The following is a 20,882-nucleotide window of genomic DNA, read 5'->3' as shown; positions in this document are numbered from 1 at the left end:
AAAACCTGGCCCTTTTCTGGGATGAATATTGTTTGGGCCAATCATAGTATCTGCTCCAGCTTGGTCAGTCACCTCCTTGGTCATCCAAAAACAGACAGAAGCAGAAACAAAAACACAAAACCGGACAGAATCTACATCCACTTCCCTAACAACTCTGAAGACAACATTTAAAAAGGCCTGGGAACTTCAGACCAGCCTGATCATGGTTTACAAAGGCATAACTGGAGGAAGAATCTTCACAGACCAAACAGTCATTACTGCTTGATTCAAGGGGAGCTTTAGGGGTGTTAGAATCCCAGGTGCTCTAGGTGGCGCTGTTGAGCGCCATCCAAATCTGGGGCATTTGTCACATAGAGATATGGTATTATGGAATTTCAAAAGGTATATTATGATCCCACAGGGAGCCTTACCGAGAGAGTCCATGATCCCATGATTCTCCTCCATGTCGTCCTTATGCAGAGCTTTCTGGTCAGGATCCAGCAACGCCCACTCCTAATCCATGAAACGCACAGCTACAGCTTCAAAGCACACTTGACCCTGAAAGAAAATGGGGAAAGTCCTCTTAGGCAATATTATTGAAAACACATTGTTCTTTTCTTTTCTACCTATTAATTGCTGTGTCCCTTTAATGGGATTGTTTTGCTGAACATTTTAATTACAGATGCTTAACATCTTAATGATGGGACGCAGGTGGCGCTGTGGATTAAACCACAGAGCCTAGGACTTGCAGATCAGAAGGTCGGCAGTTTGAATCCCCGCGACGGGGTGAGCTCCTGTTGCTCAGTCCCTGCTCCTGCCAACCTAGCAGTTTGAAAGCACGTCAAAGTGCAAGTAGATAAATTGGTACCGCTCCGGTGGGAAGGTAAACAGCGTTTCCGTGTGCTGCTCTGGTTCGCCAGAAGTGGCTTAGTCATGCTGGCCACATGACCCGGAAGCTGTACGCCGGCTCCCTCGGCCAATAAAGCGAGATGAGCGCCGCAACCCCAGAGTCGGTCACGACTGGACCTAATGGTCAGGGGTCCCTTTACCTTTACATCTTAATGGAATTATTTTAGTGTGTATTTTAATGAAGCCTATTTTAGCCTTCAACAATAAACATAGAAATAAAAATGCAATGACTGATTTAAAGAATCATAGAATTGTCGAGTTGGAAGGGGCCCTGAGTGTCAGGAGTCTCATCTATGGCAGGTGGCCATCCAACCTCAGCTTAAGAACCACCAGTGAAGGAGAGCCCACCACATTCTGAGGAAGTCCCTTCCACTGTCAAACAGCTCTTAGCATCAGAACAATCTTCAAGCTTCAGACTCTCCCTTCCTGCAACCAAGAACTTGAAGCCATTAGTTCGGGTCCTCCCACTGAAAGCAAGAGAAAACAAGCCCGCTTCGTCCTCCATGTGTAAGTGCTTTAGACAGTGGCACTTGGCTACAGTTGGGTTCATCCTCCTGGGTCTTCAAGAGCTGCTCTCCTGCCAAGCCAATTTCAGGGCACGTTTGTCTCATTTTCTAGCACTTGGAATCTCCAGCGCTCTCAATCCATACTCCTGAGGTGGGGCCACTTTTTATTTGTTCTGAGGGCCAGATCCTGATCCCAACCCCCCTCCCCAGCTGTAGGGCCTAGTGGGAGGGGCCAAAGTTCATGTGGGTAGGCCCAAAAGACAGCTATCAAAAGTAAGTAGGACTCACCTTCTTTTGTGATTGTAAGTTTTTAAAAGATGTTTTTAATGTTGTGTTTTTATGTCATCTGTCCTGAGAACTTAGGGTGAAGGCAGGTAAATAATAATAATGTGACATTGTTTAACCCTCACACAGCCATATCTGCTTGCGGCTCCTCCTATGGGATTATTGCAATGCCCTCTTTGTGGAGCTACCCTTGAATTTGACTTAGAAAGTGGTGCAAAATGCAACAGCCAGATTATGGGCTGGATTCCCTCTCTTTACTTATGGCATTTCTATCCCCCCCCCCCTTTTTCTCCAGGGAGCTCAAGGTGGCATCCGTGGGTCTACCCCTCCTCACTGAATCCCCACAACGACCCTTGAGAACAAATTTAATTCCTGTTTCAAAACAGCTGCAATGGTTGTCCCTTCATTTCCGGGCCCAGTTCAAAGAGGTCTTCACTTAGGTCCCCCAACAAAAGAACCTGGAGAAAGGTGGGGGGGGGGGGCTGTTGAAGAAATGAAGCCCCCAGAACACACACACCGTCAGCATTTGGCTCAATCTGGTTGATCTAAATTTAAATTCACACATGAATTACTTTGTTCACTTTGAAGCTGACTCCCACGGTCATCAATAGACCAATACTTTATATGGTTTCATAGGTGACATAAGAGGAAAAATAACTATTGCACAACCACAAGGGCTGCTGACTCGGCTCTGCGGTTCTGGCTGTTCTCTGTTTACTCTGCTCTATCCTGCTCCCCCCTTTTCTGTTTAAACCAATTCATGAACCAAAAACCTACTGTATACACTGACCACTAATAATGAACCACACAATGTAGATGTTCCTGAAAAATTGTTGTGATATTTTTCTGATATACAAAGGACATGAGAAGACTCCATCTATTTCTTTGTATCCTTTACCACTCCTATGATCCTTGTTTATTTAATTCTGTAAAAAGTTATTCTAAAAAGAAAAAGAAAAAGGCAACACCTGCACCCAGGCCCTGTACGTCCTGCATCTGCAAGGCAGGATCAGACCATTTTAAAGAGCCACGGCTTCGTCCACGTGATAGTGGGAACTGTAGTTTGTTAAGGATTCTGAGATTTGCTAGGACACACACACACACACACACACAGAGAGAGAGAGAGAGAGAGAGAGAGAGAGAGAGAGAGTTTAACAATCCTTCCTTCTTGCCAGGGAACTAGGAATGGTAGCTCAGGTGCACAGGCTGTGGGGAGAGGGTCTCCCAGCAACTCTAACCACTGGGGGGGGGCTGACTTTTTCACCCCCTCCCACAGCACAGATTTGCTTCCTTTTCACCTCTCCTGCCTCGGATGGGAAGACCGGCAGTGCTTTTCTGCAGGGCTTCCTCTTCAGTCTCCAAAGATCCTCTGAAGGCAGGGTAGGCAAACTAAGGCCAGGGCCTGAATCCAGCCCAATCACCTTCTAAATCCGACCCATGAATGGTCCAGAAATCAGCGTGTTATTACATGAGTAGAATGTGTCCTTTTATTTAAAATGCATCTCTAGGTTATTTGTGGGGCATAGGAATTCATTCATTCCCCCCCCCCAAAAAAATATAGTCTGCCCCCCCCACAAGGTCTGAGAGACAGTGGACCGGCCCTCTGCTGAAAAAGTTTTCTGACCCCTGTCTGAAGGCTTGCATGCCTGAAGTGGAGCGGGTGTATCAGACAGGAGTCTGAATAGCAACCTTGTCTGATTCATGTGGGGGGGGGGGGGAGAGCTTTACTTCCAAGTGAAAGACAACTGAGGAGTCTGTTGCATCTGGAGGAGCTCAGCACCAGAGCAGGAGAAGAGCCCTGCAGGATCAGGCCAGTGGGGCCTCCTCTGGAGTCCCCCCCCTTCTCACAGGGGCATCAATGGGAAGCCCCCCAGCAGGACTGGGGCGCAAGAGCCCTTCTCTGCACCTGCACTTACCAGAAGATGGGAAACAAGTTAAATTTGTATACAGCACCGTCCTTGATGGGAAGATGAAACCAGCACTTTGAATTGGGCCTGGAAAGTAATTGGCAGCCGGTGAAGTCAGGCCAGGATTGGTGTGACATGCCCAAACCGTCTTAGTCCTCCGACGGTGGGGTCAGAGCAGAGCCCACGTGGCCAGGATCCACGCATCACCCCCTCCTCCTCCTCCTCTGTGCTCTGGCCTCATTCTCCCGTTCAAGGCTGGCGGCCTTCCTGGCCTCCTGCGGGAGGGAGTTCCGGAGTTTTCTCTCTGCACTGCAGGAAGAAGCACGTTCTTTTCTCTGCCCTCCCTCTTTCAACGCACTCTGTGCATTTACTGCATAAGGCAGGGTTTCGTTTTTATTTTAGGTCCAATTGCTTTGTTCGGCTACAATCTCTATTAATAAATGGGGCTCGTTCCTCTGTCTGAATGGGGTTTATTGGCATTCCTCTTTTTTCTCTCCTGAGTCCAAAAGGAGGACACAATTCAGACCACCCACGAACTACCACCTACGTGGCTTTGCAGAGAGGAAGGGGTCAGGTCCCTTTGCTCCCTCTCTTGGGGGTCGCCCCCATGCACGAGCTGAGCAGGACCCCCCTGCATCCTCCCATGCAGCCCCGGGACCCCCCCCCTTCTCCCCAGAGCACCCTAAGACTGAAGAGACGAGACTCACCGCATCCCAGAATGCAGCCTCTCTCCTCTGGCAGGGAGGGACGCGCGGGGGAGCTTTGGTTTTGGAGGACCTGATCCCCCCCCCCCGCTCTTTTGTTGCCTGTCCTCTCTAGGAACCCAGCTCTGTTCCGTTTAACCCTTGGCAAGCCGATTGCACCCAGCGCACGCCTCTCTCCCTTTCCAAACAGGAGCCCGGCAGGAGCCGTGTGCGTTGCGCACCCCCAGAGAGGGTTTAATGGGGGGGGGGGGCTCTTGGCAGACGTGCTGAGCTTCTCCCTCCCTTGGAAACAGAAACAGGAGGAGCAGCTGGGGGGGGCGTTGAAAGCTCTGCAGGAAGCAGGAAAGCCCATCGCAGAATACGAGAATCCTCCACGATTTGCGAGCATACCCAGAGCGCGCCTGCACTTAGTCCAGAGGATCGCGAGGAGAGGAGGAGGAAGGCGGGCAGCCCCCCCTCCCCCGGCTCCTTTCCCAGCCCCTCGCGCGCGCACCCGCCACTCACCCTCCCGACGAGCCCCGGCAATAGCCCCAGGCACGCGCTTTTAAGCACAATGGTATGGAAGTTATTCTACACTATTCCTGTATTGTACCGGGGAAGCATGGCGGGAGATTTCCATGGAAACTAAAGAGCAGCCCAACAGGTTAATCCGGAGTGGGACTGCATCACGGGACTCCGTTAAATGGAAACGAAGTATCCAGAGGCACCTATTTGCAGAGGCTGCTTTCACTTAGCTCCCTTATCCCGACGAAAAAACACCTTCTTGGTGAAATATCACTTTTACCAGTAACACCTGCACAGAACAAGTCCTTCCCAAGTCCTTTGTATTCGTTTTGTAGCCCCCCCCCCCTGAGTAATTGGTCCTCAAACAGGTCCTAGGAATCCTCTCAAGGCCCAACATAGTCCCTTTCACTCTGTCGTCATATTTTGGGGGTTTCCAGTGAAAATCCCATATTTGGCAGCACTCCCTAAAATTGATGTCATGCAATGGAAACCCCAAACAGCACAGGAAGTCCTCTGGGCTTTTGAAATATGGAATCTGTGGAAATAAAGCTTCCATCCCCGCGTCTATTCTGTTTTCATTCACGCATCGCACCTCTACACTTCTGGAATTTGTGGAGGTCAGTTTTTGCGGTGCTGCCAAATGTTTCGAAAACAGGGTTTGTGCTACAAAGCACCTCATAATAATTGCAAAAATTGCAAAACTGAAATTGGAACTGTAAAAGATAAAATTATTACTACGGTCAAACCCCGATTGTTGGCAGCTCCATTCTCTCAGCCCCACGCCTGATCTCCAGTTTCAGAATCAGAATTTTATTATTACGGTCACAGACCAGTTCCGGGGTCCAGTTTCAGACATTCTGATATATTGGAATATCATGATGTTTAGCTGCTGATACATCACAATGCTGAAAACCAGATATCACTCAGCCCAGTCTGTTTTTTAGTACAGTCACACCTCGGCTCCCGAACACCTTGGGAATCGTACATTTTGGCTCCCAAACAATCAAAAACTGGAAGTGAGTGTTCTGGTTTTCGAACGTTCTTTTGGAAGCTGAACGTCTGGTCCTCTCCAGGAATCCAGCTCATCTCCTTTTAACCCTTGGCAACCCTTGGCAAAATATGGTCTGAAGCTCAACATAAAAAAATTTAAAATTAAAATCATGGCCACTGGTCCCATCACCTCCTGGCAAACAGAAGGGGAAGAAATGGAGGCAGTGAGAGATTTTACCGTCTTGGGCTCCATGATCACGGCAGATGGTGACAGCAGTTCCGAAATTAAAAGACGGCCCCAGGCAGACTTCAACATCTCGCCCCCCCCCCCCCCCGGATTGACGGCCAGGAGAGAGACAGGCAGGCGGAGCGGCACCCGCCCCAGGTTGCCACTGCCGCCGAGTGCATGCGCGAAGCGGGAGCTGGCGCTCTCCAAAAGAGGAGACGCGAAGTGCAGGCACCCCGGGAGGAGGAGGCGGCGGCGACGGGGGCAGGCTGTGGGCTTCTTCATCGCTCCAAGCCGCGCCACACAGTCCGACTGGGGGGCGTGGGCCACGAGTCTCCTGAGCTGATATTCCCCAGGCTCTCCACAACGCGTGTACTTCTGAGCGCACGCAGAGCTCACCTGCATCCACACACATCCTCCCCGCTCCTCCTCCCCGGGCCAGAAGATGGCAAGGAGGCAGCCAGCCCACCCAACCGTGGCTCCCCTCCCGGGCGAAGAGCCCCGGCAGAAACCTCAGGCACGCGCTGATTGCATTGAATGGGCCATTGTTATAAGAAATTTAAATGACCCTTATGAGATTTTATAAAGTCTCTAGGTCCTCTTGTTTCCATTGTATCATTTCGTATCATTGTATCTGTGTTCTTATACTGTATCACTGTATTCCTGTATCTTTTATTACATTCCTGTATCTTTTACTTTCTACTGTGTCCAAAGTGCTTGTATCTTTACATTGCATCCATGTATCTGCAAGTATGTACTGTATCACTTTAACTACTATATTTTACCTGCTAGTGTATGCAGGCTCCCTCAGCCAGTAAAGTGAGATGAGCTCTGCAACCCCAGAGTCGTCCACGACTCGACCTTTACCTTTACCTTTAAGCCAGGTGTCCCCCATCCTTTTTTGTGCATCTGGTTCCTCCTGCCTAAGTGCAGAACCTGACATTTTTCCTATTGAAATTCATTTTGTTCACTTGCACCCAGTTCTCCAATCTGTTAAGGTCATCTTGAATCCTGATTCAGTCTTCTGTGGCATTTGCAGTCATCTGCAAATTTGATGAGCATCCCCTCAATTCCTTCATCCAAGTACTTTATAAAGTTATTGAGCAATGGGCCCAGAAGAGAACCCTGAGGCACCCCCAGTGGCGTAGCGTGGGGGGTGCAGGGGGGCCGGCCGCACCGGGCGCAACATCTGGGGTTAGGGCAAATCCATGGGTTAGGGGGCACAAATCCACAGGTTAGGGGGCGCAAATCCACGGGTTAGGGGGCGCAAATTACTTGCCTTGCCCCGGGTGCTGACAACCCACGCTACGCCGCTGGGCACCCCACTTGTTATTTTCCCCCAGGATGACGAGGAACCATTGAGGAGTACTCTCTGGGCTCGGTGAGTCAACCAGCTACAGATCCACCTAACAGTTACCTCATTCAAATCAATTTTACCAGCTTCCTTGCAAGAATATCATGAGGGACTTTGTTAAAAGTCTTACAGGAATCAAGATACACTGTGTCCACAGCATTCCCACTCCACCAAGCTAGTAATTCCTTCCAGAAAAAAAAATGAGACCCTTCTGGCATGACTTGTTTTTAAGAAACCCATGCAGGCTCTTATTAATCACAGCATCTTTTTCTGAGTGCTCACAGACTGACTGCCGAATTATCTGTTCTAGGACCAGTGCTTTTTTTCTAGGGAAAAAGGTGCAGAAACTCCCCCTCTTTCCCCCGCAGTGGGGAGCTGTGTGCCTCAGCTGCTCCTCCATTTCACTGTATGGCCTAGCAGCTCTCAGCACTTCGCTCCCCTCTCTTGGCACAAGGCAAACCTCCTGATGCAAGGAAGGTGGCATCCCTGCGCCCCAAATGCCTTCAGAAGAGGGACAAAAAGTACCGTATTTTTTGTTCTATAGGACGCACTTTTTCACCTCCAAAAATTGAGGGGAAATGTGTGTGTATCCTATGGAGCGAGTGCAGGCTCCTTGGCTTCAGCGATAGCAACGCTAAGCCTCCGAAGTGCAGAGGGAGCGCTCCCTCTGCGCTCCGGAGGCTTCGTGTTGCTTTCGCTGAAGCCTGGAGAGTGAGAGGGGTCGGTGCGCACCAACCCCTCTCGCTCTCCAGGCTTCAGGGATAGTCGCGCACAGCCCCTCCAGCAGGGAGAGTCTGCACGCGGCTGTGGCTTCTTTAGCATTGCGCAGCCTCTCCTGGCAGGGAGAGGTTGTGTGGGGCTAAAGAGGAAGCCAAAACAGCGAGCGGGATCCATCCCACTCGCTGCCTTGGCTTGTGCCATAGCCTCGCGCAACCCCTCCGGAAGGGAGAGGTTGCGCAGCCTGTACGCTTCTCTTTGGGGCTGGGGGGGGGGAGAATATTTTTTTTCTTGATTCCCCCCCCTAAAACTAGGTGCGCCCTATGGTCCGGTGTGCCCTTTGGAGCGAAAAATACAATAAAAGAGTGCATCCTCCGGCATTCTTGGCCTCCCTACATACACTTTGCCCCTTCCTTGACGTATCAGTTACTGTGCCATTTGGGTAGCACTGCCAAACATGGGGCTTTTGCTGCACAAAAGGACAATAAAAAATAAAAAATGGGCACAGGTTGGGAGTGAATCAGACAATGTTGGGTTTCTGGGGGGATACCTATGACCCCCAGTTTGAAGCTATTATCGGGTATGCACTTGTCAATGTTTTCAAACAGGCTAGGGACAAAGGTGAAAGCAGTTTCCTGGTTCTGCTGGATCTCTTGGCGGCTTTTGATACCATCAACCATTGTATCCTTTGGGACAACTTAAGGGGGTTGGGAGTTGAGTGGCTCTGCTCCTTCTTCCTGAACTGCCCAGAAAGTGGTGTGGGAGGATGAGTGTTTGGACCCCTGGGCACTCACTTGTGGGGTGCCTCGGGACTCTGTCCTCTCCCTGACACTTTTTAACATCAACAGTATATGAAACCGCTGGAAGAGATAATCAGGGGAATTGAACTGGGTGTTCACCAGTATGCAGACAATACCCAGCTCTACCTCTCATTTAAATGAGAACTAGTGAAGGCAGCGATGTCCTGTGTGAGTGTCTGGAGGATGGATAGTAAAGGTAAAGGTACCCCTGCCCATACGGGCCAGTCTTGACAGACTCTAGGGTTGTGCGTCCATCTCACTCTATAGTCCGGGGGCCAGCGCTGTCCGCAGACACTTACGAGTCACGTGGCCAGCATGACAAGCTGCATCTGGCGAGCCAGCGCAGCACACGGAACGCCGTTTACCTTCCCGCTAGTAAGCGGTCCCTATTTATCTACTTGCACCCGGGAGTGCTTTCGAACTGCTAGGTTGGCAGGCGCTGGGACCGAGCGACAGGAGCGCACCCCGCAGTGGGGATTCGAACCGCCGACCTTTCGATTGGCAAGTCCTAGGCGCTGAGGCTTTAACCCACAGCGCCACCCGCGATGGATAGTGGTCAACAGATTAAAGTTGAATCCCAACAAGACATAAGTACTGTTTCTCAGGGATGGGATGTCTGAGTGTGGGGGCTCCCTGGTCCTGAACGGGGTAACAGTGCCCTTGAAGGACCAGGTGTGTGGCCTGGGAGTCATTTTGGACTCACAGCTGTCCCTCATTGCGAGACATGAGGTTACAGGGAACCAGAGGCCTTCTTGTTAGTCATGCCCATCCTGTGGAACACCCTTCTATCAGATGCCAAAGAGATAAATAATTACTGGATACCATCTTTTGTAGACATCTGAAGGCAGTCCTGTATCGGGACACTTTTCATGTGTGATGTTCTGTTGTGTTGTTGTGTTTGTATATATTATGTTGGAAGCTGCCCAGAGTAACTAGGGTAACCCAGTCAAATGGGTAGGGTACAAAACAGTAAGTATAATTAACTAATTAATTAACCAATCAATTAAAATGTTCACATTAAAGTTAATTATTATATCTGTTGCCTGGAATCACGGGGGGGGGGGTGTTGCTCTCAGGCGTGTTTCTGGGCTTCCTCAATGGGCATCTGGATGACGCACTAGGTGGGCCTTTGGCCTGATCCAGCTGCAGAACTCTTCTCATGTTCAAAGGAACAATGGGGCATTTTTCCATGGGGGGCGGGAGATTCCCCTTGGGAGGTTCAAGTAGAGAAGCTCACAACAGATTCCCCATCAGCCAGACTTTATTCAAGAATGCGAGAGCATTTCCATTGGGGTTTTTAATGTTTAATAGGTTATTGTATTTTAGTGTTCTGTTGGAAGCCGCCAAGAGTGGCTGGGGAAACCCAGCCAGATGGGTGGGGTATAAATGAATTATTATTATTATTATTATTATTATTATTAGCAAATTGATGTCTTATTCATCCTCCACCCAAGCACCTTCTGGCAAAACAACCCTTCCCCAGCCCTTATTTCACCCCAGTCCATGAAAAACAGCTTCGGCAAGGTACATGTCCTGTCTGTGTCAGAACCCTCTTTAGACCTCACAGGGAGTCCCTTTCACTGGGCAGTTCACCACGAGGTTCCTCTTCAACTGGTTCTTGCCAGTCTTGTGGTCAGCTCTTCTTCTTGCATATGTGACAATCGGCTTCACAAAGAGTGGTTCTAACATTAATTCCACCTCACAATGAATGGAGAATAGTGGCCAGAGACCACTGTTTATTTGTTTGTTTGCAGTTGCAACAGGTAGGACTCAAACCAGTGGCTACAAGTTTTAAGAAACAAGATTTTGGGAGATTTTGACAAAAGGTCAGGAATAACCTTCTGATGATAAGAGTTGTTTGACAGCAGCATGGACTGCTAAAGACATTTAAAGCAGAGGTTGGATGGCCATCTGTCACAGGTCCATTCCAACACTATCATTCCGTGACTCTATGGTTTCTCCCCACTGTCAGTGCTTTGGTGGGAATTGAAATGGGAACTCTGTCTGAAGTCCTTTCCAAATTCCAAGCACTGATATGGTTTCTCTCTTGTATGAATTCTTTGATGGGAAGTGAGACTTCCCTTTTGACTGAAGTTCCTCCCACATTCCAAGCACTGATATGGTTTCTCCCCTTTATGAATTCTTTGATGGGAAGTGAGAGATCCATTCTGACTGAAGCTCTTTCCACATTCCAAGCACTGATATGGTTTCTCCCCTGTATGAATTCTTTGATGAGTGGTAAGATTACTCTTCTTACTGAAGTTCTTTCCACATTCAAAGCACTGGAATGCTTTTTCTCCTGTATGAATTGTTTGATGAGAGATGAGAATGGCACTCTCGCTAAAGCTCTTTCCACATTCCAAGCACGGATATGGTTTCTCCCCTGTATGAATTCTGTGATGGGAAGTAAGAGCGCGGCTGTCCCTAAAGCTCTTCCCACATTCCGTACACTGATATGGTTTCTCCCCTGTATGAATTCTTTGATGGAAAGTGAGATGGCCCCTCTGAGTGAAGCTCTTCCCACATTCCGTACACTGATATGGTTTCTCCCCTGTATGAATTCTGTGATGTGACGTGAGAGTGGCGCTGTGACTGAAGCTCTTCCCACATTCTAAGCATTGGTAGGGTTTTTCTCCTGTATGAACTCTTTGATGGGAAGTGAGACTGTTCCTCTGACTGAAGCTCTTCCCACATTTCAAGCACTGATAGAGTTTTCCGCCTCCATGAACTCTTTGATGATAAATAAGACTGTTCCTCTGACTGAAACTCTTACCACATTCGAAACACTGATATGGTTTCTCCCCTGTATGAATTATTTCATGGAAGGTAAGATTGACCTTCTGTGTGAAGCTTTTCCCACATTCCAGGCACTGATATGGTTTCTCCCCTGTATGAATTCTTTGATGGGAAGTGAGATTTTCCTTCCGAATGAAGCTCTTCCCACATTCCAAGCATTGGTGGAGTTTCTCCCCTGTATGAATTCTTTGATGGAAAGTGAGATTTCCTTTATGACTGAAGCTCTTTCCACATTCCAAGCATTGATAGGGTTTCTCCCCTGTATGACTTCTTTGATGGGAATCAAGAAGGCCACTCTGACTAAAGCTCTTTCCACATTCCAAGCATTGGTATGGTTTCTCCCCTGTATGAATTCTTTGATGGAAAGTGAGATTTCCTTTCTGACTGAAGTTCTTTCCACATTCCAAGCATTGATAGGGCTTCTCCCCTGTATGAATTCTTTGATGGGAAGTCAGAAGACCTCTCTGACTAAAGCTCTTTCCACATTCCGTACACTGATACGGTTTCTCCCCTGTATGAATTCTATGATGGGAAGTGAGATTGACCTTTTGACTGAATCTCTTTCCACATTCTAAGCATTTATAAGGTTTCTCCCCTGTATGAACTCTTCGATGAGAAGTCAGAAGACCACTCTGACTGAATCTCTTTCCACATTCCGTACACTGATATGGTTTCTCCCCTGTATGAATTCTTTGATGGAAAGTGAGTGTTTCCTTCCGAATGAAGCTCTTTCCACATTCCAAGCACTGATGTAGTTTCTCGCCTGTATGAGTTTTTTGATGGAGATTGAGACTGCCCTTTTGACTGAAGCTCTTCCCACATTCCAAGCATTGATATGGTTTCTCCCTTGTATGAATTCTTTGATGGGAAGTGAGATTAACCCTGTGCCTGAAGCTCTTTCCACATTCCAAGCATTGATAGGGTTTCTCCCCTGTATGAATTCTTTGATGGGAAGTGAGATCAGTCCTCTGACGGAAGCTGTTTCCACATTCCAAGCAATGATAGGGTTTCTCCCCTGTATGGATTCTTTGATGGGAAGTGAGATTGCCTTTTTGATTGAAGCTCTTTCCACATTTTAAGCATTGATAGGGTTTATCCGTTGCATGAATTCTCTGATGGGAAGTGAGATGGGAGCTATGTTTGAAGCTCTTTCCACATTCCAAGCACTTGTATGGTTTCCCCCCTGTATGAATTCTTTGATGGAAAGTGAGATTGCCCTTTTGATTGAAGCTCTTCCCACATTCCAAGCACTGATAAGGTTTCTTCTTTGTGTGAATTCCTTGATAAGAAGTGAGATTGCTGTTCTGATTGAAGCTCTCACCACACTCCAAATGTTTCTGTGGTTTCTCCACTCTGCGGATTTTGTTGTGGTCTCCCTTGTTCTTCATTTCCAATTCATCACCACCTGCAATGAAAAGAGAAACAGATGAGAGCCTCGGGAAGAAATGTAGCTCCAAATTATTGAACAATGTTGATTAATGCTTGTGACAGAGGAAGAACAAAAGATATTACATGGGAGATCCTACTACAGGGTTCATATCCTTTGTTGATGTGCATTCATGGATGTATTTACGGGAACCTGAGATTTGAAAAGCCTGGCTTTCCTCTGGAATGGATTTTGTTTGGCCCAATCATGGAATCCCCTCCATCTCCAAGGTCAGTAGTCTCATGGGTCGACCAAAAATTGACCACAGCCGAAGGACAAGCACAATGCCTGACAGAAGCTCCCTCAACTTCCCTAAGCACTCTGAAGTCAACATTTAAAAGGGCCAGGGCAGTTCAGGCCAGCCAGATCATTCTTAAGAATCTTCACAGACAAAACAGTTAATAATCCTTCCATTCAAGGTGGCCTGTGGGGGTATTAGGACTTTAGATGCTGTAGGTGGTGCCGTTAATCAAAATCTTGGGAGTTCATTACATATGAAATTCCAAAACAGGATGGATGGCAGCTAACAGATTGAGGTTGAATCCTGACAAGACAGAAGTACTGTTTCTGGGGGACAGGAGGCGGGTGCGTGTGGAGGACTCCCTGGTCCTGAATGGGGTAACTGTGCCCCTGAAGGACCAGGTGCACAGCCTGGGAGTCATTCTGGACTCACAGCTGTCCATGGAGGCGAAGGTCAATTCTGTATTCAGGGCAGCTGTTTATCAGCTCCATCTGGTACGCAGGCTGAGACCCTACCTGCCCGCGGACTGTCTGGCCAGAGTGGTGCATGCTCTAGTTATCTCTCGCTTGGACTACTGCAATGCACTCTACGTGGGGCTACCTTTGAAGGTGACCCGGAAACTACAACTAATCCAGAATGTGGCAGCTAGACTGGTGACTGGGAGCGGCTGCCAAGACCATATAACACTGGTCTTGAAAGACCTACATTGGCTCCCAGTATGTTTCCGAGCACAATTCAAAGTGTTGGTGCTGACCTTTAAAGCCCTAAACGGCCTCGGTGCAGTATACCTGAAGGAGTGTCTCCACCCCATCATTCTGCCTGGACTCTGAGGTCCAGCGCCGAGGGCCTTCTGGTGGTTCCCTTGCTGCAAGAAGCCAAGTTACAGGGAACCAGGCAGAGGGCCTTCTCAGTAGTGGCACCCCTCCCACCAGATGTCAAAGAGAAAAATAACTACCAAACTTTTAGATGACATCTGAAGGCAGCTCTGTTTAGGGAAGCTTTTAATGTTTAATAGGTTATTGTATTTTAGTGTTTTGTTGGAAGCCGCCCAGAGTGGCTGGGGAAACCCAGCCAGAGTGGCAGGGTATAAATAATAAATTATTATTATTATTATTATTATAATGATCCAACAGGGAACCTTACCAAGAGAGGCCATGATCCCACGATTCTCCTCCATGACTTCCTGATGCAGAGCTCTCTGGTCAGGGTCTAGCAATGCCCATTCCTCGTCTGTGAAATGAATAGCGACATCTTCAAAGCACAATGAACCCTAAAAGGAAAAGGTCCTCCTCTTAGACAGTATAAAATGAAGTACTACACACTGTGCTGTTGTTTTCTGTCTGTTAATTGCCCTGTTGTTTTCATGGGATTGTTTAATGGGATTGTTTGCATTTTAATTATGGATACTTATCTTAACATCTTAATGGAATTCTTTTATTATGTATTTTAATGCTAGTTATCAATCTTTGTGCAAATGGATGGAACTCCAATATTGTCTGCTCAAGCTTTCCATTTGCCAGACAGAAGAGTCCCTTCCCTCCTCTCTCTGTCTGCTATTGGGGATGAAGTTAAGGGAGACTTTCAGGGGGTAGAAACAGTGGCAGAAAGCCCTGTTGTGCAACTGATGGGGCTGGTTAGGTGAATCCTGATCACCGATGAAATGACTGATAAAATAATAGCATTCTTGAACTGGAAGAATTGGAAGAGACCATGAGAGTCGGATAATCCAAATCCTGCAATGGAGGAATCTCAGCTCAAGTATCCCTGACAAAGCCGCAATGAAGGAGAGTTCACAACCTTCCAAGGGGGTCAGTTCAACTGTCAAACATCTTACTGTCAGAAACTTCTTCCTGATGTTTAGTTGGAATCTCCTTTGTAGAATCCTTTTTTACTATGTTATCTCCTCTCAGTCTCCTCTTCTTGAGACTAAACATACCCAGCTTCTTCAACCATTCCTCATCAGGCTTGGTTTCCAGGCCCCTGATCATCTTGGTTGCCCTCCTCTGTACACCTTCCAGCTTGTCAACATCTCTCTTAAACTTTGGTGCCCCAAACTGCACACAGTATTCCAGGTGTGGTCTGACCAAGGCAGAATAGAGTGGGACTATTATTTCCCATGATCAGGATGCTAGACTTTTGTTAACACAGCCTAGAATAGCATTAGCTGATTTTGCTGCAGTTCTGCCTTTTGTCTGTCATCCAAAAGCATTTCTCTGTATTCTCTATGCAAGGGAACCACTATTTTCTTTCCCCCCCTTGCTTCAAACATAGCCAAATAAAACTTTAAAAAATTATTTTGAACCTCTCTTGCAAACCTGAGCTTCATTCTGAGCTTTGGCCCACCAGACCTTCTCCCCACAACTGTTGCCTCCTCTTGTCTACTCCTCTTTTGTGCCCTTCTTACTTTTCAGCTCACCTGTAAGCTCCTTATGCAACCACACCAATTTATCTAGATGCCTCCCATTTTTTTGTTGTTGGACTTGTCTGTATTTGTGCCTTCAACATCTCACCTTTAAGAAACTCCCAGCAACCTGGGAAACCCTTCTCTTGGAGTATTTGTGGCCATGGGATCTCACCCAGAAGCTCCTTAAGCTTTTTGAAATTGGCCAGACTGCATGTCTGAATATACTCCATTTTCAGTTGCCTCTGAATCATGAAATCCAGGAGGACATGATCACTTCCTCCCTCATTTCCCAGTAATACAACTTTGTTGACACAAGCCTAGAGGAGAGACACTTGTTTGGAACCAGAGACACCCTGGCTACCCCACTCCTCAGCCTCCTTCCCCCTACCTGATCTGGTTCCACAGCCACTGATTCCCCTCCACCATCATGAAAGGATGGATGAGGAGGTCTTGCCGGCATCATTTTGTCACCTGCAACAGACAAAGTTAAGTTAGAATCCATGAGTTCATGATGCTCTCAGGGGTGAAGCAGTACTTATCTAGCTACAGATAGGCCTTAGAGAAATTATCCCCCGCTGATGTTTGTACCCATCTCATATTTTCATTGTGCAAAGAAACATCTGACCTCCAAGTGTCTTCCCTCAAAATATGAAAAGAATCTACAGATTAGTTTCTAAATCCACAGCATGTGACCAAATGGAGAAGAAACTCCTTCCTCCTTACCCAGCAGCCTCTCTCTGGTGTCCAACGGAGTCATCTCTGCCAAATCAGGGCCCATTTCTGCAAACAGATCCTTTCCCTGAAAGAAAAACAGGGATTCCAAACAGAGAATGGGGAGAAGGATCAGAAAGCGAATGGCAGAGATGAAATCTGAGGGTATCAGATATTATTCCTTGGATACTTTCCAAAAAAGGATGGGCCATTAGTAGATGATTTTAGGAGACTCTCCCTCGTGTTTGGAGCCCCTTGGGAGCATCCAGAGGAAAGTCTCTCTCACCTGCTTCTCCACCTGCTTCCTCTCCTCCACCTGACTCAGGAGGAAACCTTCGGCCAGGGCCACTGCCTGGGAACTGGTCTCCGCTCCGCATTCCCTCACCCAGCTCTCCATCTCCGCTGGAAGGACAGCCAGGAACTGCTCCAAGATCACCAGGTCCAGCATCTCAGCTTTCGTGTGCCTTTCTGGCTTCAGCCATTGATGGTCAAGGTGGTAGAACCAGCTGCAAACCTCTCGTGGTCCTTCAGTCTCCTGGTAGCAGAACCACCTGAACTGCTGGCTCTGCACATCTGAGCGGAGGGTGTCCTCCTCAACCAGGATCTTCTGCATGGAGCTTTCCCAGAACCCTCCACTTCTCCCAGTGACAATGGCATGGGCTCCTCCTGCTCCAGGGCCAGCTGAATTTTGCTTATCCAGCTCTGCTCCCGGGAAGTCCTCCAGAGATCTCAAGGAATCTGTTTTTCCTTTCGTCATGTTCAGTCTGACGGTCTGAATTAGAGATGCCAGCAACTTCTAAAAAGCAAATATATTGTTCCATTATAAAATTGTCACACAGTTAGGAGAAGAGAAAGGTTTCCTGAGCAAGCGTGGATGAGTTTTGCTAGGAACCAGGACTGGATTGCACCACAGCCCAGACTCTGAGCTTTCTTTAATAAAGAAAGGAAGGAGAAATAATCCTCTCGCCCTCCTATAAGGAAAATGACCATAAAAAATGTGCAGGCAATAGCAGGGATTTCTGTGAGTTGAAACAGCCTGGTTGCTTCTACCTTGCAGTGTTTTCAGTCAAGGAAGGAAGTCAGAACTATGAGTGATGAGGAAGTCATTTGTGGGGGTGCTAACCAAGGGGTTTTCAAGAGTTGCTCTCCCTCCCACTCTGACTTCAGGGCATGTTTCTTCCTGCTTGTGTCTCATTTTCTAGCACTTGGAACCTCCAACCTTCTCAAGAAAGACTCCTGGGATGGGGTCCCCCTTTCTTTATTCTGAGGGCCAGATCCTGATCTGCCCAACTCCTTGAGGGCTAAGTGGGTGAAGCCAAAGCACAGCGTTTAAAAGCAAGCAGAGCAGCAGGACTCACCTTCTTTCTGTGATTGTTAAGCTGTTTTTAATGTTGTGTTTTAATGTTGTGACCTGCCCTGCGAACTTAGAGTGAAAGGCAGGCTAACAACAACAACAACAACAACAACAACAACAAACCTTAACACCCACCCCCGCCCACCCCCCGGCCATATATGCTTGGGCTACTCCTCAGGGATCATTGCACTGCCCTCTGGGTGGAGCTGCTCTTGAAGACAACTTGGAAACTGGTTCAAAAAGCAGCAGCCAGATCATGGGCTTGCTTCGCTCTCTATTCATAGCATTGCCTTACCTGCTCTTCCTTCAAGACAGGAGCAAAACTAGGTTTTATTTCGCCCAGGTCAAACAGCCAGTTTGCCACACACACCCCCACGTGCATTTGAACACACCCGGAGACAGGCTGGGAGCCTTAATGGCTTCCCTCCGGGGGCTCCACTTGGGGCCAAGAGGGCATCCTAGTGCCAATTCCTTGGTTGGGGAAGGCCTGGTTTCCCCCTCTCCAGATTCTGTGCCTGGGACCATGTCCCCCCCCCCCGGCCCCCTCCACTACGCCCCTGCTTTCCACACCCCCACGTGGGCTTCCTTTCTGGCAGGGCCTCTCCTGCCTTGGATGGTGATGTTAAGCATAACTGACTTAATTCACACTGAAATGGGAATGTCTGTGTACTGCCAAGAAGAGAACAAGCCTTTTCTGTGGTGGCTCCCCAACTGTGGAATGCTCTCCCCAGAGAGGCTTGCCTGGCGCCCTCATTACATAACTTCAGGTGCCAGGCAAAAACATTCCTCTTTACCCAGACCTTTGGCTATTAAATAATCTATGGCCTGTAAAAGTGTGGGGGAGAGGACTCTTACAATGACGAGTATTTTATTATTAGGCTATTCGTCAGTATGCTTTCTACCATGTTCTTATTATGTTTTTATCATTGATGTTCTGTCATGATCTTTTGATAAAGGGTGGTATATAAATTGAAGAAATAATAATAATAATAATAATAATAATAATAATAATAATAATAATAATAATAATATATTGGTGAAAGGGTTTAACTGGAAGATTCCACTGAAACTTCAGACAAGCAAGAAGAGCGTCTCTGAGCTTTAGCTAGTTGATAATTAACTGGTTGTTGTTCTCTAGCAGCCAGTGAGTGACCTTCGATCCCATGGGAGGCTATGGAATAGCAAATTCGCCATCTTGGCAGGGTGGTGACTGAGTCTTTTCTTCTCTCTGACTCCCCTGAAGGGAGAGGATACGCTCCAGAGAAAATGGAGGCTGTAGGAAGAGACAGACCTTTGCTTATGTCTGTCTGGAATGTGCTTTGTTTTCTCCCAAAACCTGATGGAAGGAAGCGCATGGGTGGTCCCCCCCCCCTTCACCTCCATTGTGCCTCTGAGCATGGGCAGAGTGTCTGCTCTCCCATCTCCATATCTGAATATCCCAGTGGGCATGGAAGCGGCTAAAAAGCAGCTACTGCAGAATCCCAAGAAAAAAGGGAGCAGGAAATGCAGGTGGGCCTCCCCGCAGCCCTCGGGTTCCCAGCCTTCCTCCGAGTTCCCCAGCTCAACCAAGGACAGAGGGAAGGTCACTCTTTCTTTATTCCGTAGGTCAGGCTTTTGTTTTTATCTTTGGCGCAGATTTGCGTCCGGCTTCAACCTCTGTTGATCCTCAGTCTGAACGGGGTTTTTAGACCTGCTCTTTTCCTCTCCCCCAAAGGATACAGTTGCAGCCTCCTGCGATACCAAATAGGCAGCGCAGGCAGCGGTCTAGGGGTCCCACGCCTTTTAGGGGCCCCCCAACAATGGATCAAAAGAACATTGATTTGATCTGGAAAGAAAATGACAATCAACCCGAGGCAGAAGCTTCAAAATAATCTGCGAGGGGGCTCTTGAGATTTCGACTACCGAGAGGCCTCCGCCAGGTTTAATCCGGCACTGGATTTGAGGGTGTCCCCCCCCCGGCAGCCTTGTGACCCCTCCCGGCTCCCCCGGAGAAGAGAAGGGAGACTCACCAGATCCCAGAAGATGCAGAGCCGAGACAACAGCCCCTCCTCCACTTGCAGGAAAAGACTGGGGAGGGAGGGGCTTTTTCTCTGGAGGACCTGACACCCCCCTTTTTAATACCTGTCCTCTCTAGGAAGGCAGCACCCATTTCTTTTAACCCTTGGCTAGCCGAGCACACCCAATCCACCCTTCTCTCCACCATTTCCCCATGATTGTAGGCTGTTTTGAACTGGTTTTTTTAAATATTGTGCTTCTCTGTTGTCATCTGCCCTGTGAACTTTAGGTGGGTAATTGAAAATAATAACAATAATGATTTATTCTATGCAATAATATTATGATCCTATGATGACTGGGGAACTGGTCCAAAATGCAGTGGGCAGGCGAGAGTTGTAGTCCAAGCTCCTGGTCGGCATCAGGTGGGGGGAGGCTGGTGTGGGACTAGGGCGGAGGGCAGGAGCTTCTGTAGCCGGAGGGCCCCTTTCCCTTCTGGGCAGACATCCAGGCGCCATTGTCACGGCTGAACTCTGTCTCCTGCATGAATTGGCCTCATCCCCTTTTGAAAGCCATCTCGGTTGGTGACCATCCCTGCCTCCTGTGGGAAGGAGTTCCATAGTCTCCACAGTGCACCGCATGCAGAAGCACCCCCCCCCCCCAATCTTCCAACAGTCTTTCTTGATTTACTGCAGAGGTCAGATTGTCGTTTTTATATTACGTGTATATTTTATGTCCAAATATTTCTCCCTGGCTCTGTTAATAAATGTGACATCTAAATGGGGGTTTGTTTGCATGCCCTCTTCTTCCCAACCCAAAGTCCCCTCCATAAAGTGGCAAGCAGTACATGGATCCAAAGGAACAGCAGACAGGGAGGAACCTCTGCTCCCTGATTTGGGGGTTGTAGGGGGTCCCTCCATGGATTAGCTGAACAGGTCCCCTGCACCCTCCCCTTCAGCACTGGGTCAGAAGAAGATAGACTCACCAGGTCCCTGGAGGCATCACTGATACAGCACTTGAACAGGGTGAGGAAGGGCCTCGGGAGCGGGGGGGGGGGGGACTTTTGCTCTGGAGGAC

General features: G+C 48.2%; 1 protein-coding gene across 1 annotated transcript in view; it reads right to left on the bottom strand.

Moving 5' to 3' along the window:
* LOC114582713 (uncharacterized) overlaps window positions 1–19,211 on the bottom strand; it is a 120,194-nt gene extending 100,983 nt beyond the window's left edge. Inside the window, exons 1-6 of the mRNA XM_077917877.1 lie at window positions 19,191–19,211; window positions 16,746–17,255; window positions 16,472–16,547; window positions 16,137–16,219; window positions 14,488–14,614; window positions 10,856–13,082 (exon numbers count right to left, since the gene is read on the bottom strand). Coding sequence (XP_077774003.1) covers window positions 10,856–13,082; window positions 14,488–14,614; window positions 16,137–16,219; window positions 16,472–16,547; window positions 16,746–17,255; window positions 19,191–19,211 — 3,044 coding nt within the window. The remainder of the gene's footprint in view (window positions 1–10,855; window positions 13,083–14,487; window positions 14,615–16,136; window positions 16,220–16,471; window positions 16,548–16,745; window positions 17,256–19,190) is intronic.
* Between the last annotated feature and the right edge of the window lie 1,671 nt (window positions 19,212–20,882).

The sequence above is a fragment of the Podarcis muralis genome, chromosome 13, assembly GCF_964188315.1.
Source record: "Podarcis muralis chromosome 13, rPodMur119.hap1.1, whole genome shotgun sequence".
Lineage (NCBI taxonomy): Eukaryota > Metazoa > Chordata > Lepidosauria > Squamata > Lacertidae > Podarcis > Podarcis muralis.
This window is presented reverse-complemented; position numbering and strand designations above follow the sequence as displayed.